The following is a 16848-nucleotide window of genomic DNA, read 5'->3' as shown; positions in this document are numbered from 1 at the left end:
CTGACCCACTTGTCTGCTGCATTAAAGACCTTAGACTCAATCAAGATTGAATTGTCTGGTATGTTGTTTTTAATGTTGTTTATCAATGGATGTTCAGACCAAGCGTATGTTGGTGGAGAAAATGGGCAGAGAGGCTGTTGAACTGGGACATGGAGAGGTGAACATCACTGGCCTGGAGGAGAACACACTCATAGCCAGTCTGTGTGACCTGCTGGAGAGAATATGGAGCCACGGTCTACAGGTCAAACAGGTGAGACACAAACACATGGAAATGCTTTTCACATTAAAATGCATACAAGCTAATGCTGGGAATCACTGTGTGCTGTTATCCTGGTTAATAGGGAAAGTCTGCGCTGTGGTCTCATTTATTACACTACCAGACGAGAGAAGAGAAAAACGAACAGCTGTCAGAGTCTCCAGGTAAAATATATATACAAGTTCATAAGACGAGAAACAACTCTTCTCAAGTTATAGAACGACTTTCAGGGGTGTAAGTTTCAGAACTAAATTATGTAAAAACAAAATGCAAAACCTTGTTTGTGATATATTTGTCATGTCTAAATCTTAAAAAAAAGTGATTAAAGTAGGATTTGATTAAGTACGTGTCATGCTTTGTGTGCTTGATACTGATTGCAAGTGGCATGCTAACATTTAGCATTACTACATTATATTGAAGTGTAAATATACTTGTACTCAAAAACAATATTCCTTTTTTTTTTAAGACCTAAAGCTCGTTTTTCATTGTTTTGGGGAACTTCAATACCTAATACAGTTGTAAACATGTTTAGCTAACTTTTAAATTGCTTAGTGCTTCTCACAGAAATACTGAAAGGGACACACAGCAAATTTTTCATGTTCACAACTGCTATAGTGATTTCAAAATGCACTTGAATTGTGTATTAATTAAATTGCATTTGGCATTCAGTTTGCATAGTTAGAACAGTTTGTGTTCATATACAGTATGACTGTGTTTCAGGCCTAACACTGCTACATGCTAACAGGCTAACAGTGCCTCAAGAAGGGATTTAAAATAGCGATTGTGCTAAAACTGTTTGTTTCTTGCTCCGCAGTGTCTAATGGCCAGGAAAAACGGAAGCCAGAGTCCAGTGTTGGTCTTCCTGCATTACGTCTATCAGTCATACAGGATATGAGGTGTGTTTATTGCTTGAAGACAGTTAAATGTTGCATACCGCAGTGCGTATTACATTGTTTTGGTTGCATAATTCAGTTGACAATGTTTTTAAAAAAGAGATTGCAGTGCTTTCAGCCTCGTTTAACCCACTTACAGTGTATTGCATTATTGCTTTTATTTTTTTCTTCATCTTTCTTTTTCGACTTCTCAGACACATCCAAAGTATGGGAGAGATTAAAACCGATGTAGGTCGAGCACGTGCTTGGATCCGACTCTCTCTGGAGAAAAAACTACTTTCCAGTCTCTCAAACAGCTGCTGTCTAACCAGGCCTTAACCAAGTACGTGCAACACACATCCACACTCCCATTTACACTCACACACACACCTGAAGGCTTTCAGACTCCCACAAACACACCAAAAACATGCTCATCACAAGAACCTGTGAAGCAAACAAGCACATGCAAGCTGACCCGTTTCAAGTAAGTGCACCTGTTATTAAGTATGCGATGTTCCCACAGGAAGCTGTACAAGCGTTACGCCTTCTTGCGCTGCGAAGAGGAAAAAGAGCAGTTTCTCTTTCACCTCTTGAGCCTGAATACCGTGGACTACTTCTGCTTTACCAGCGTCTTCACCACCATAAGTACGTCCCACAGAAAGAGAGACACACACAGATGTACAGATATGCAAATCAGGACTGTATCTACATAGTTGATGTATATTACATTTTCTACATTTGTTCTTCCAAATCTTGAATATTTGGTGATTATGTTTGACGCAAACACTCAGGCAAACAGCAGGGAGCATGAATGAATTTTTCTGCCTTTTTGTAGAATGCTGTGTTTATTTGCAATTTGTTTTTTGCATCCTAAGTGATTCCATACAGGGCCGTCATTATCCCCATCAAGAAGCTTAGTAACGCAATGACCACGTCCAACCCCTGGCTGTGTGTGTCCGGCGAGCTGGGCGACTCCGGCATCCTGCAGATCACCAAGAACGTTCTGGAAATGAAGTTTGATGTGAGTGCGGTGACATCAGGCTCCAGCTGTTCTGCCCTGAAACCGATACATTTGTTTATTTTGAGTGTGGGACTGAAACAATCCTCCATCCTGCCATCGGCAGAATTGAGTCTGCTTTCAGGTCTTTTGAACATCTGTTAGAGCGAAACTATTTATGGAAATATAGCTGAACAACATATATAATATCATGATAACAATGTCACATTTCACCCAAGAGAAATTTTTAGCCATTTTAGTAATACTTTAACTATTTTTTTTTCTATAATTCATCCAAACATATATTTTTATTTTTTGTACTTAATGGAATAATACAACGTACTGTAATATTGTGACTTTTATTTCAATTGGCATTATAAATTTTAAAAGGAAAACTTATAGTACCATAAAGTACAAATTGTTTACAATTTAAATAATCTGTTTAAATTTTGCAGTAAAACCATAAGAATTGAGGAATATAACCATAATCTCTGTACATATTTTATTAAATTATTAACTTTATTATAAAAAATATTTAAATTAAATTTTTGCAGAATATTCTAAAAATGTAAAATATAATTTATTTCTCTCTTCTTTTGTTTTTTGAGTGTGACAAATTTTATTCACACAACTGTTGTGAATTTTACTTTGCTTTGGCCCTTATAAATATTTTGCATTCTCTCTTGAAATGATTCTCTTGATGTGCAGATTATTATTTTTCCCCCTGAAATGGTGATTCATGCATTAGTGATCAAAACCTCTTTATTTATGCACTTCCACGAATCTATAACTTTGAGGAAGGAGATATTATTCTTCCATCCCACCTCATAAAACCAATCACTGTCATTTGTCTTGCTGTCAATCACCCATCATGTTCTAACTCATGCTGTGTCCTCTCGCAGTCTGCCTTTAGGCCTCACACGCACATCTCCATCGCCTTCAAGGTTAGGTGCACATCCCTCCATTGTACTCCTCCCTCTCTTTCCATTCATCCATCTCTCCATTTTTCTACTTCTCTACATAGAGAGAGCTCCTCTTCTTCTCCTTTGGTTGTTAGTTTAGCTTTAAATCTTGTGATTTTTTTTTTTTTGTTGCCTACTTTTTGTACATGTACTGTGTATTTACTCACTAAAGCTAGTTTTTCACTCTTATGGAGTGGTGATTTTGGACACTTGCGTTTAGTCAAATTCTGATTGTTTTTAGAGCTGTGTGTTTCCTATGGTCTAAACCGACCATAATAGTGCATTGTACACGTTCACTATCTTGGTGTCCTTCCTCTGCTCAACACTCACATGGGTTGTTCAGTTATTCTCAGACAGCCTCTGACATGGTTGCCTTTATCTATTCTGTATGTGTATCTTACAGTGTCAGAACCTCGGGAAGTTGACGACAGTGCAGCTGGGTCATGATAATTCTGGCTTGCTTGCCAAGTGGCTGGTGGATTGTGTCATGGTCCGCAATGAGATCACCGGCCACACGTACAAGTACGGCCTACTTTAGTCTCTGCCCATTCATCCTGCACCTTTTATGGTTGTCTTGTTATTTAACTCTTTGTCCTTTCCAGGTTCCCGTGTGCAAGTGGCTGGGGGAAGGGAGTGGATGATGGCAGTCCTTTGAGCGAGTTCTGATTGGTGAATTTGTAGTTCCATGCAATGATGATGACGGAGGAAGAGGGTCTAAGACTCCGCCCCTCAGCGATCACCTCCCAGATCCGACGAATTAGCATCACATCGCTTACAGGACGTGGAAACAGTAAGTCCATCTAAAATTTCAAAGGTGCTCAGTCCTTTGATGATGATGTTGTGCTGGCGGTCATCTTGGACTTACACTGACACCTAGTGGTTAAATCTGGCATTGCACAACATTGTAGAAATGTTCTAGTAGCGGTCATCCACAATGACATTTTTTTGATTTTCTGATGATGGAATTTGCGGAAATGAAGTACATGGTACTCTCCTTGTATATAAATCAGCTTTTATTAGACTACAGGGTATGAATGTTGCTTCTATTGTGGATGCACATTCAATAATGTCAAAAAATATCAATTTCTTTAGGTGTAAAATCTTTTTTTTTATATTTCTGTAAATTTTCTACAGAAACCAACAACTGTACAGATACAGGAATCCATCGGTGAAGCAGTCAACAATATTATAAAGCATTTCCACAAACCAGAAAAAGAGGTATCATATGCCCACGCAAGATTATTATCATTTTTGTTGTCCTTGTAACTTTGTTTTTGAATCTCAAGGTTTGTGTGTGCTTTCAGAGGGGCAGTCTTAACAGTCCTGCTGTGTGGAGAAGGTGGTCTTGTGTGGGCACTGGAGCAGTTCTTCCATCATGGATTCCGCTCGGCTCGAATCTTTCAGAAAAATGTTTTTTGTGTGGGACTTCTATGGTAAGCTCAGCTTATTAAATGTTTCCCTGTCACAGCAGTAGAGAAAAAGAAAAAACTTAAACGGCTCTAGTTAATTTATCATGTTTGTGATGAAATCTGTGGTTTTAAAGCTTATAACTTACACTCTATTAAATTTTTTTTTTTTTTCCTGAAAATCAAAAAACTAAAACAAACTCAATCTAATATAAAAAGAGTTCCTATGTATGTGTGTTGTACAGAGAGAACAGTAGCATTTCTGGAGAATGCTGATCAGATTGGAGACCTGCAAGAAACACCAGAGCCTTTACGTTTGAATAGTGAATCGTTCTGTCGATACGTCAACGCCATTAACAATATGCCACGCAACATTGGCAAAGATGGCAAGTTCCAGCTGCTAGTTTGTCTCGGAGCGAGGTAAGGACACAACACATGCTTCTATAAAGCAAAACTCATTTAGTTTTTTAATAAACAATGTATTTACTGTACGTGTATTCCACTCTCACAGAGATCGACTGTTGCCGCAGTGGCTTCCTCTACTGGCCGAATGCCCCGTTCATCACACGCATGTATGATGAGAAACGCGTTACTGCGAGACAAACTCACCGTCAGCTCTCTCATTGCAGTTCTGGAGACGCTCCATGACTTCCCCATCACACTGGAGAGCTCTCTAACTAAAAGTGTTGAGCTGTAACTCCACATACTGAGGTCAAACTCAGACTGCCCCCTTCTCTGCTGCCACCCTCAGGGCCAAAGCGGCTCTACCAATACTTCTGCAATGTGCATTCGCTGACCAGCGAAGGACTGACGACTTATCAAAACGACTGCTCCCACCAAAGAAATGAACTCAGAAGTGTGTTTTGTAGCAGTATTTGGAGTCGTGCTCTTTCTAATTGAAAGCGTTGATGGATGTTTTTTAAGAAGACAAATCCCTGTGGATTTTGCTTTCAAACCTGTGGTCATTTCCGCGCACATGTCTGCGAGTCAGATCCGCTAGCGTTTCTGCTTCAGATCATTGTGCAGAGCTTTAGAAAGCACTGTTTTTTTCCCCCCAAAGTATTTCAGGATACAGAGGATGCCTTAAGTAATGACAGTTTACACACTCAATTACCATCGTTTGACAGGCAAAACTATTACACTTGAGGAATTCAGACATGAAGTGTTTATACCGTCTGTTTGTTTAAACCAATGCTATCTGTGTTCATTTAGATGTAAATTTGGAGCATTATCCTGGTCAAAAGCCTGTCAAAATTTAATTTTCAGAGAAAAAGACATTCCAACAAGATGTGAATGGTTGTATGTTACAAGATATGTTCATATGCGTGATCGTAATGTGTGTGTGTGATGCTCAACATTCGAAGATGTTTATTTTGCCAATGAGTATTAACCTCATTCAAGGATACTTCAGTATCATGTTTGAGTTTTTTATTTTTAAGAAAGAAACACTGGAAATCATCGTAAAGCAATAACAAGCATATATCCGATCGTTTTTTTTCTTTGTTTTCTATTATCTTAGTCATCGTTAAAATTTCTCAAATATGAATTATTACAGTTGTGGGGGTGCTTTAAATATAAAGTGTAAACCCTAGTATTTACCACTAATTGAAGGTCTAAATGCAGCAATTACTTTTATAATCCATGTTTGATTACTGCAAACTTGCACATTGCTTAGAAATGAATAAGTATTGCCCTTTAATCGCCGTTTATGTTTGTTCTTTTATGCGTCAGTTTTAATCCGGAATCCCTGCTGGGCGAATATCAAGTAATAATTACATATAAATTACAAATGTTATATTTCTAGATCTCTTAATGTTTCTTAAGTTTGGGTTTTAACAAGGCTCTCAGCATCTTAGAGCTGTGTAGCAAGTCAACCTGTGTATTTTATTTCTTTTTTTTTTATATAATGACTCCGATCATTTGTATGCATTTATTTTTGAATGATGCTTTTGTGACACTGGTTGATTTTGGATTGACGCAATCTTGGGGTGATTTATGCAGTAAGCTGACACTGTTATCATTTATTTATTTGAGTAAATCTACTTTCAGGCTTTGTGTAGTCTATGGAACGTCCATCTTGTGTAAAAATTTACTTTATTATAGGCCCCAGAAACATAGCTAAAAACTCAGAGAGTCCTCTTGCTGTAGGGATGAGGAAGCCACAGGATCTGTCCCTTTGTTTGCGGTGCTGATGCATGCCATGTTTTAGTACTGTTGCTGTAAATGAATTTGGTCCTCTTCTAGATCTTGCCTCATTCCATCTGTTTTTCCAGGTGTGAAAGCTTCTAAACATCGATCATATTATAAAAAGGCTCCCCGTCTAAAAATGAGTGGGTTCCTCATCATGTTTATATTTGTGAAGAAACTCATTAAAATTGCTCTGTTCGTCCATATTTGTGTCCTCTGAACTTCTTGTCATCTTGTGGACGGTGTGTGCAGATGGGACATTATTTCAACACACGGCAGGCATGCATGGTATTCCAGGACAGCGCTCGGATCCTAGAGAACATTCCTCTTTGAAGAGTCATTCTTCATGGAACATTATTTTTAGTTTAGGGACATGATGGTATCTGTGAAGCAATAAGTCCCATAAGTGTTTTTATAGTACAAACCTGAGATTTTGTGTTAGGGGAGACTGGGAAGTGTTGCAACATGAAAGTTTAATCAGTTACAAATTAGAATAGTCATTAATTCATAAAAAGGTACAAAACCTGTCACTGGAGCAGTACCTTTTTTAAAAGTACAATTTTGTACATTGTTTACCTTTACAGGTGCTGGTCATATGATTAGAATATCATCAAAAAGTTGATTTATTTCACTAATTCCATTAAAAAAGTGAAACTTGTATATTATATTCATTAATTACACACAGACTATTATATATATATATCAAATGTTTATTTCTTTTAATTTTGATTATCATAACTGACAACTAAAGAAAATCCCAAATTCATGCTTCCTGCTGCTGACCAACTTTATGGAGATGCAGATTTCATTTTCCAACAGGACTTGGCACCTGCACACAGTGACAAAGCTACCATTACCTGGTTTAAGGACCATGGTATCCCTGTTCTTAATTGGCCAGCAAACTCGCCTGACATTAACCCCATAGAAAATCTAAGGGGTATCGTGAAAAGGAAGATGCGATATGCCGGACTCAAGAATGCAGGAGAGCTGAAGGCCACTATCAGAGCAACCTGGGCTCTCATAACACCTGAGAGTGCCACAGACTGATCGACTCCATGCCACGCCGCATTGCTGCAGTAATTCAGGAAAAAGGAGCCCCAACTAAGTATTGAGTGCTGTACATGCGCATACTTTCCAGTTGGCCAAGATTTCTAAAAATCCTTTATTTTTATTGGTCTTATGTTATATTTTAATTTTCTGAGATACTGAATTTGGGATTTTCCTTAGTTGTCGGTTATAAGCATTAAAAATAAAAGAAATAAACTTTTGAAATATATCAGTCTGTGTGTAATGAATGAATATAATATACAAGTTTCACTTTTTGAATGGAATTAGTCAAATCATTTTTGATGATATTCTAATTATATGACCAGCACCTGTAAAGGGTGCATATTAGTACCTTATAATCCTTAAAAGTAGGCTACATTTTACATAGTCTACTTATTAGTATCTAAACTGCAAATATATTATTTTTTTAAAATGTACTACAGATTTTGTACCTTTTTTACTTGAGTGTATAAGCACCGAGCTCCTAAAATCACAGTAGAAGCTTTAAACTTGTATAAAAATCTAAAGCTTTCACAGAACAATAAGGTAAGAGACTAAAAATACATGTCCTACTTTGATTTGTGATTACAAATGAATGTCAAATAACAGTTTACTGTGCATGTAATTCACTGTTATATCTATAGGCTAGTGTTACTATTTTTTTAAAATAATAAATATGTAACTATAACAAACAGGAGCCTATGTACAAAATGAAACTAGGGGTAGTGATTTCAGTTATTTCAGACAAAAAGGTTTGACTAAATGTGAAGTTAAAATAAAAGTTAACACTTAATGCATGCACAAATTTTAAAATGTCCATGTTTTCTATACGCCTATCCCATTATGATCCAATAGTGCTAAAGCAAAAGCACTAACAGCTCATTTGCCAATAATTGACACAGTGACACGTGTAGCCTAATTTTCTCAACTAATTTGTAGCAAACAAATATAGAAATGTTTCAGGAAAGTTTGAGGAAAAAGACAAACACGAATCTATAAACTAAATGTAAACTTCCCAGTTCTCCCTGTAAATATGATTGTTTGAGACAAACGTTTTTGTCCGGATAAGGTCTCATGCCGTTTAGCTCTTTCAGCCTATTTAATTTATTCTGCACAGCCGTCAAAACTGCTCTCTCGAACTATTTTCGCGATGAAGTACGAGGACGGAGCTGGCGACACGTGCTCATGGCTGACGGCGCGAGGAGAGAAGAAGGATGTGCTGCGTTTGTTCACACATCTGCTGTCCTCGTAGTAGTACAGCGTGACTCCGCCCATCGGGATCGCAGCGCACTGGCTGCTGCCCTAGCAACCAGACCCGCCCACGTTTCCCGCGTAATTTTCTCTTCCTTATATGGGCAATAGAATGCAGACGCAGTCCAACGTCAGCAGCGTATGCAAATGAGGTTGATTGAAGAAATTCAGAAAATGGTGGATGGAGCTCGGCGCATGCGTAAACATCTTACTACACTCAGACGGAAAGTGAGACAGGAACGAGTGGCGCATTGTTAAATGAGTAACGCCTGTAACTCTTGGATTTCGCTGTGTGATTTGACTTTAACTGCTCCAAGTCGAGGTAAGGAAAAATTGATTTTTCTTAAAAGTAACTTAACAGTTTATGTGTGCGCAGATGTTAGATTCGTCTTTCTTGAGAAGTTGTGTGACAGTGCGCTGTCCGGATGAAAGCTGTCGCTTTCATTACAAACGTAGCAGTAAGATCACTTCGAAAGCTTGCTGGAATTGTCTCAGATTTTCTTGAGTATAAACGCGTTGGATAAGTTCAGTGTGTAGGTTACACTTGAGGAGCTGCAGTCCAAACAGCGCATCCAGCACATTTCAGGCGCTCGCATCCTTTGCTGAAGATCGCTGCTAAGTGTTTGATAACAGAATGGTTTCATTTGAAGCTGAAATCGATTTCTATTAAACTTGTCAGGAGAGACGTAAACCAAAAAACAGGGTTTTGACAGAAATCGTCAATGTTGCATTTTCAAATAAACAATTTGCATTCGCGTACTACGTTACTTGAAAACCGAGAACTAGATGCAAAAACTATACGAGTGAACATGCATTATCATATATTTGTGTAATACGCATGCACTGAAAGCCAGTTTTGCTGTTTCTACTCGTTTAGAACTTGCGAGATGTTGAACTGTGTGTGTGGTCTTTACTTTGCTGTTGGTGGGTGTGCTTCAAAACCCAAAACAAACCCGCATTTTCACAAGCTCATCAACGTTTCCAAAACTTCTGCTTCGGTAACTCGAGAAGTTCAACGTTTATGTGACGACTGAAGCTGTGCTACTGTTAAAGATTCGTTTCGTGCGCGACGGAGGCGGTGTCACTGGCGCATTTAAACGTGGAGCTAATCGAGATTTTATTTTAGTATCCTGCTGGACTGTTTAAAAGTCTTATATGTGTCCCGTTAAGAAAATAAACACGCAAATACGTGTTTTGTTAGGCCCGGTGCTCTGGAGCGAAGTTGTTGCATGGACACCATGTGTTTACAGTCTCGAGCGCAGAGCATGGAGTCGCACGAGTCACTGACGCAGAGTCGCGCGGAAAACAAAGAGCAGCGGACGAGCTGTTCGATTAAACGCACCCGTCTTTCTTTGCCGAGCACCACTGGCGTCCAAGAAAGCGCGTTAATGAGTTGCTCGCACCGAGCAGGAGTCGTTTTCAGTGAAACTGCGGGGGAAACATGCTGAATGTGTCTGTTTAAAGATGCCGAGTGGCGCGCCATGCTACCGCGCGAGAGAGTGGGCGGTGAATACGGCGGACACGCACCATTTCTCTGCAGTGCCCGGACGAGAGTATGTGTAACATTGATAGTGTCCGTATTATATTACCTGGATGAACTTTACATGACACATTTAAACGTGTTAATGGCACTTTAGTTCGCGGTTTCCGTAACTGCATCGCATTACTTTCTTGCCCCCATTTTCTGCCCCTCCTCTCCTCTCCTCTCCTCTCCTCTCAAAAGCGTTGCCATGTTTGAATTGCGTCAAGCGCCACTTCAACTTGCGCACTTGCAATGTACAGTGCAGTTTTAGGAATATAATTAAATATTAATTTACATATATTTCATTAAAATTGAAAATGCAAAGGGTTCAGACAGACATCGGACAGATGACCCAGTTAAAATGTATCTGAAATGAATCTGATTCCGCTGCTGTCACCGATCAGTGTGGATCATAGGTGTGGATGCGTGAGGCCACCGGCGTCTGGCTCTATCAGCACAGAGGTTATATAACACCGAGCACTCTGTGCATTAAGCTTTTATCTCACTGACACGATGATGACTGATAACCCATATTTAATCTCTCTCTCTCTCTCTCTCTCTCTCTCTCTCTCTCTAATATAATCTATTAATAGTCATATATGTAATACATTTATTAACATTTTATTACTATATATATATATATATATATATATATATATATATATATGTGTATATATATGTACTATACATATGCATATACACTACTGGGTAAAAATAATTTTTTTTAGAATAATTAAGTTTTGTTATTTTTTTTATTTTTTGGAAAGAAGTCTCTTATGCTTACAAAGACTGCATTTAGTTGATACAAATACAGAAAAAACTTTACATTTTTAAAATATTATTACAATTTAAAAGAACTGTTTTAAATTTTAGTATATTTTAAAATGTAATTTATTCCTGTGATGGCAAAGCTGAATTTTCAGTAGCCATTGCTTCAGTGTCACCCTTCAGAAATCAGACTGGTATACTGATTTGTTTCTTAAAGAAACATTTCTTATGATTCTCATTACTGGAAACAGCTTAATATTTGCTGCTTAATATTTTGGTGGAAACGGTGATACGTTACCATTCAAAATTCTGGGGTAAGAATTTATTTACATTTATTCAACAAGGACACATAAAATTGATCAAAAGTAACATTTATAAATGTACAGAAAAATCACGGCGAAATGGTTTTCAGCATTGATAATAAAAATAACTTATGTGTTTGTAACTATGGTGCTGTGGTACTTAAAAAAAAAAGTGTTTAAAAGCTTGTAAAATCATTGCATCAGCAGAAGTACCAAATAGCAAGTTGTTTTACTTCTCTGTGTGTTACAGATGTTTGGCTTTCATAAGCCGAAGATGTACCGCAGCCTTGATGGATGCTGCATCTGCAGGGCAAAGTCCTCCAGCTCTCGTTTCACTGACAGCAAACGCTATGAGAGAGACTTTCAGAGCTGCTTTGGGTGAGTTTGGTATCTATTATGTGCTTGTGGTTCCTCTGTAAAGACATGATATCAACATCTGCCTGGTTTAATTACAGTGAGCATATGATTTGTATAATGTATCTCTAGTCAAGCGTTCAGACCTTTTCTTTTAGATTAATGTGGAGGAAATGTTGTTTGTTTGTAATGTGAGAACTTCAATGGTTTCCACATGCATTATCTTATTACAATGGGATACTTCTACAGGTTAGGTGAGACTCGCTCTGGTGAAATCTGCAATGCTTGTGTTCTGCTGGTGAAACGCTGGAAGAAGCTTCCTGTGGGCTCCAAGAAGAACTGGAATCATGTAAGCTCCATTAAATTCTCCAAGCTCCAACTAGGCTGCACACACGCATACACACACAGCCTCTTATTTATCACACTGAAGTCTTTTCAGTTCAGTTCTCTATACACATTGTTCCAAAGAAATGAACTGCAGCTGCAGTGACAACTCCATAAGATGTTAAAGTAGATGAGGAGGAAACCTTTGGAGGAACTGAGATTCAGCTGGGGAAGCCCACATCCTCAGAATAACACACATTTCAACAATTTCATACATGCACAAATGTTTATTTTAACAGATGCAATAGTATTAATAATAATGGGCTACATCGCATTACATGATAGTGGTCACTACTTAGAATTTAGTAAGATTCTAATGATTACAAATGACAGCTAACTCAGTTCATATGATATGAAAAATAATGTAATCGTTTTTGGGCCCACTGTATTACTACCGATTGTAGTTAATCTAAATAATAATAATAAATAGATATATTGCTAGAAGTCTTTTTTAGTTTGTTTAATGACAATAAATCTGTAAAATAATTATAAATCTGACCTATAATATAATGAGGGTGGTGTGTGTGTGTGTGTGTGTGTATATAGATTTTCATCACAGACTGAGGATTGTTATTGTTCTGAATTGTTATCAGGTGGTTGATGCCCGAGGGGGACCCAGTCTGAAAACTACAGTGAAGTCCAAGAAAGTCAAATCTCTGTCCAGACGGATCCGACCGAACCAGCTCAGGAGAATTCAGAAAGAACTGAAGAGACACAGTGAGCCCAAAATCACATATTTTTCATATTGTTTCATATATTACAAAACAACATGACATGATTTAACACATTCTTTATTCAATAATCTTTCCCATAATTTGCTAAAATGTCGTCATTAACAGATTCAGATGCTCACAGCACCACCTCCAGTGCTAGCCCCGCCCAGTCACCCAGCTACAGTAACCAATCAGACGAAGGCTCTGACTCAGAGTTGACTCCTGGCTCAGCCCGCTCACCAGTCTTTTCCTTCTTGGACCTGACATACTGGAAAAGGTATTTATTTCGGACAATCAGCCTGATTTATGAGCTTGACCTTATATTTTACATGATAATGAACACTTCATGTACAAATCTCTCTAGGCAGCGGGTATGTTGTGGCATCATCTACAAAGGTCGCTTTGGGGAGGTTTTGATCGACCCTCATCTCTTCAAGCCCTGCTGTCAGAAAAAACAGGAGCAAGAGGAGGTGGAAGAAGAAGAGGAGGAGGAGGAGGAGGAAGAAGAAGATGGCGAACTTGAGAAAGAGGAGGTGCAGAGCAGTCAAGAAATTCTTCAACCGCACTCCTCTCTCCAAATGAAAGTGGAGCCGGAAGTGGAAGAGGATTGGTGATGCCACATTCCCAGGGTACTGACTCGGCATTCTTAGGAAGCCCCTCAGACACTCTCAAAGACGCTCTCTCAGATTGCCTTCGATTCAAGAGCAGCTGGATCCTTGTTCATCTTTTCCTATTTCTTTCTTCCTTGTTGAGAATCTGTCTCTCTTATTTCCTTCGCAGTCAAATCTACTTTTATGTATCGCACTATTCCAGAGCCTGGTACCACGCTAGTCCATTTCCTAAGAGGATTTTTTTTGTAGACCAGAGAAAATGAGTTTCCCTTTCTGCTATGCCGCTCAAATACAGAATGCTGGATTTACATACATCATGCATAGAAATGTAGGAAATAGCCTTGAACAGTGACCACAATCCTTTTGTGCCCTTTGAGCACCATTGTGCACTTCCTCTTTCTGCACTTAGTGTACAGTATTTAGTATAGAGCAAGCAGCATCTGCTAAATTCTAGCTCAGTTTAGACAACGTTCCACCTTTTTGCTGGGATATAGCAATTATTTAGCAAATATCTTTTGGCTTTTATATATTTATTTTTTCTGTCTTTGTATTTATTCTTAAGGTCTGCTCTGATTTTTCCTCTTGGTTTGTATTTAAAGGGACAGGTCACCTATTTAAAAAAAAAAAAAAGTCTTAATGTCATTATTCTGTCATTCAACACTCATATTGTTCCGAACATCTTTCAGTTCTTTTTTTTTCTTATTTTTGTGGATCACAAAAAGTGAGTTTTTGAAGAGCATCTAGCAACTAGCAAGCTCCAAAATGACAAAAGCACCCTAAGAGTATCTTTAAATTGAGGTGTGTGCTATGTTCCAAGTTTTTTATAGCCATATGATGGCGATAAACCAAAGTTTATGTCATATGGACTACTTTTAAGAGATTTTTATGGAGCTTTTTGGAACTTGAGTGCATCAGTTCCCTTTCATTTTACTATACAGAAAAGATGCAGGATGTTCTTGACAAATTAGCTTTTTTGTGTTTAATGTAAGAAAAGTAAAAGTAAAATGACAGATTTTTCATTTTAAGGCGAACTGTCACTGATTTGTCTGTATTCAGCCTCTTATAGGCAACAAACTCAACTCGACTCATAGTGTTTTAATGCAAATGTTTCCCCAGAAAGCATTTAAAAAATAATGCCTGGCTATCAACACTTTTTTATTCAGTGTACTAATGTAAATATCCAAAAGGTTAAATTTGACTTACGGTTTTTGGAAAAGAGCATGAACGCTAAGGAAACTTGTCTAGATGAAATCTGCATGAATTTGGCATGGTCTTTTAAGAAGATTTGTATTTCTTTGTATTTCGTTTGGCAACCATGTTGCAGCATAATTTAAGAATAATTTGGGTGCGCTTTGAGGCAGTCCCAATATATTTTTGTAGATAAATGCAAGGAAAACAAAAATCAGACTTTGACTACAACATGACACCTTAAGATGTCATCATTTAATTATTACAGGGATTTCATTGTATTCTGCTATTTTTAAATTTTTTATTTTAATTGGATATTTTCAATTTTGTCTCATTCTAAGCCAAAAAAGTCCAAGATTTTTGCTATTTATTCAGCAATCTTATATTCATGTTAATAGATAGACAGATACTACTTTTTTGTGTCATGAAAGAATTAAGCACATGGTCTGATCGTTTTGGTTTGATATGTTTTTTCTTTTGGCGTTTTTTTTCTCCAGGGAAAATGCTGAAAGGCTAAACCAATGCCAGCTTGGACATTTTCATTATACATTTTCGTCTGTAATAAGCTTTCACATATCAGGAGTATTTATACTATATATCCCAATGTTTCCCTTTTGTTCCTATATGTCTGTCCTGTCTGTTTCTTCATTATTTTATTGTTTATGATAACCTACAGATTACATTGATGCACACATACTTCTGTTTAATTTCAGGGGGTGACGCTAGAGAGCTCATTTGTTTCACACAAAACACTCCACTGCACGTTAATTTTAATTCTCTTCCCGGGCATTTTACGTATTATGTGCTCTGTTTTGAAATGGGTATTCTGTTGGTGGCAGCTTGCAGCTTTAGTGTGAATATGCCATATCGCCTCATGACATGATGAACAATGACTGTATTTGTGGTAACATCCGTTCAGGGGAAGCATCCTGTCGTGTCATCTCTATGACAGCGTTATTTGTAAATATATGATGTTTAAGACTGAACAATGGTTATTATCAAAACTCTTTTTTCTTATTTATTTCATATTTATTTGTCTTGTGGACTTTTAAGTCTCATCCGACTTTGTCATAGGCCTGACCTGTCCTAACAACACTGCAATATGGACTGAAAATGCTTTTCCACCTCACAGATTGTCGGCAGAGACTCACTAAACGTTATGGAGCTCTTCAGGACTAGACAGCTGTAAAAACACACTTTTTTGGTGTATGCTAAGTACAACTGTTTGATTATTTGTATACTTTTGTTCGAGGGTTTCTAATGCCCACAGACCTTTCCTTAGATAAAGTTGTAGTGCTACAGGCATGTATGGTAGCTATGCACTTTGTATTCCCAATACTAGAGATATATGAAGCAGGTTTTGTATTTTTTTACATATTGTACTTTTACTTGTTCCTCAATAAATGTAACTTGTGATGGTTACACTTGTTTTGTGCATTGGTTTAAACATGCAATTGACAGCTATTTGCATTACATTCAGATTAATATTTTACTATTATGCCCTGGGAATTTAACCTATGACCTTAGCATTGCTAGAGACATGAAACTGTTTGAGCTACAGGAACATATTATACATAGTTACGTCATGCAAGCAAATAAAATCAAATGAGCTAGAAAGTAGAGATAGACGGTGGCTGGTATTGCTACACCAAAATATGGGTTTGGTTCCCAGGGAATCAATGAACTGATGACAGGCTACAGTGAAAAGTAATATTTTCATTTAGCAGGGACATATTAAATTCAACAGTATATAGTTTTATGTCACAAAACATTGCTGTTTCAAACAAATGCTGTTCTATTGATTTTTTATTTCTGAAAAAAAAAAAAATGTTTCCACAAAAATTAAACCTCTTTATAAAAATATTCCACATTTAATAATAACAGGTTTACTAAAGGTTTTATCAAGGTATACGACTTTAAAAGATTTTATTATAAGACATTAAAATTAAGTATGTTTATGAATAAAACAAGAACAAATATCTGTCAGTGGACTTTCAAAAGGGGAAATATGTAAATTTTTCGGACTAT

At 37.5% G+C, this 16848-nt stretch overlaps 1 protein-coding gene and 1 pseudogene across 2 annotated transcripts; both read left to right on the top strand.

The window, feature by feature from the left end:
- The first annotated feature begins 36 nt into the window (after nucleotides 1-36).
- On the top strand, nucleotides 37-5255 carry LOC113060908 (DENN domain-containing protein 5B-like; annotated as a pseudogene).
- Nucleotides 5256-9236: 3981 nt separating this feature from the next.
- On the top strand, nucleotides 9237-16242 carry LOC113060895 (SIN3-HDAC complex-associated factor-like). 2 transcript variants are annotated; one of them, XM_026230160.1, is made up of 6 exons: nucleotides 9237-9300; nucleotides 11821-11948; nucleotides 12174-12273; nucleotides 12902-13025; nucleotides 13148-13298; nucleotides 13386-16242. In XM_026230160.1, the coding sequence occupies exons 2-6, from the start codon at nucleotides 11821-11823 to the stop codon at nucleotides 13633-13635; spliced, it is 753 nt and encodes a 250-aa protein (XP_026085945.1). In that variant the 5' UTR covers nucleotides 9237-9300; the 3' UTR covers nucleotides 13636-16242. The 2 variants fall into 2 exon arrangements, with proteins under 2 accessions (XP_026085945.1, XP_026085939.1); XM_026230154.1 differs by lacking the exon at nucleotides 9237-9300 and adding an exon at nucleotides 10026-10531.
- Nucleotides 16243-16848: the final 606 nt, after the last annotated feature.

Source organism: Carassius auratus, chromosome 4, assembly GCF_003368295.1.
Source record: "Carassius auratus strain Wakin chromosome 4, ASM336829v1, whole genome shotgun sequence".
Classification (NCBI taxonomy): Eukaryota; Metazoa; Chordata; class Actinopteri; order Cypriniformes; family Cyprinidae; genus Carassius; species Carassius auratus.
Note: the sequence above shows the minus strand (reverse complement) of the source record. Positions and strands in the feature narration are given on the sequence as shown.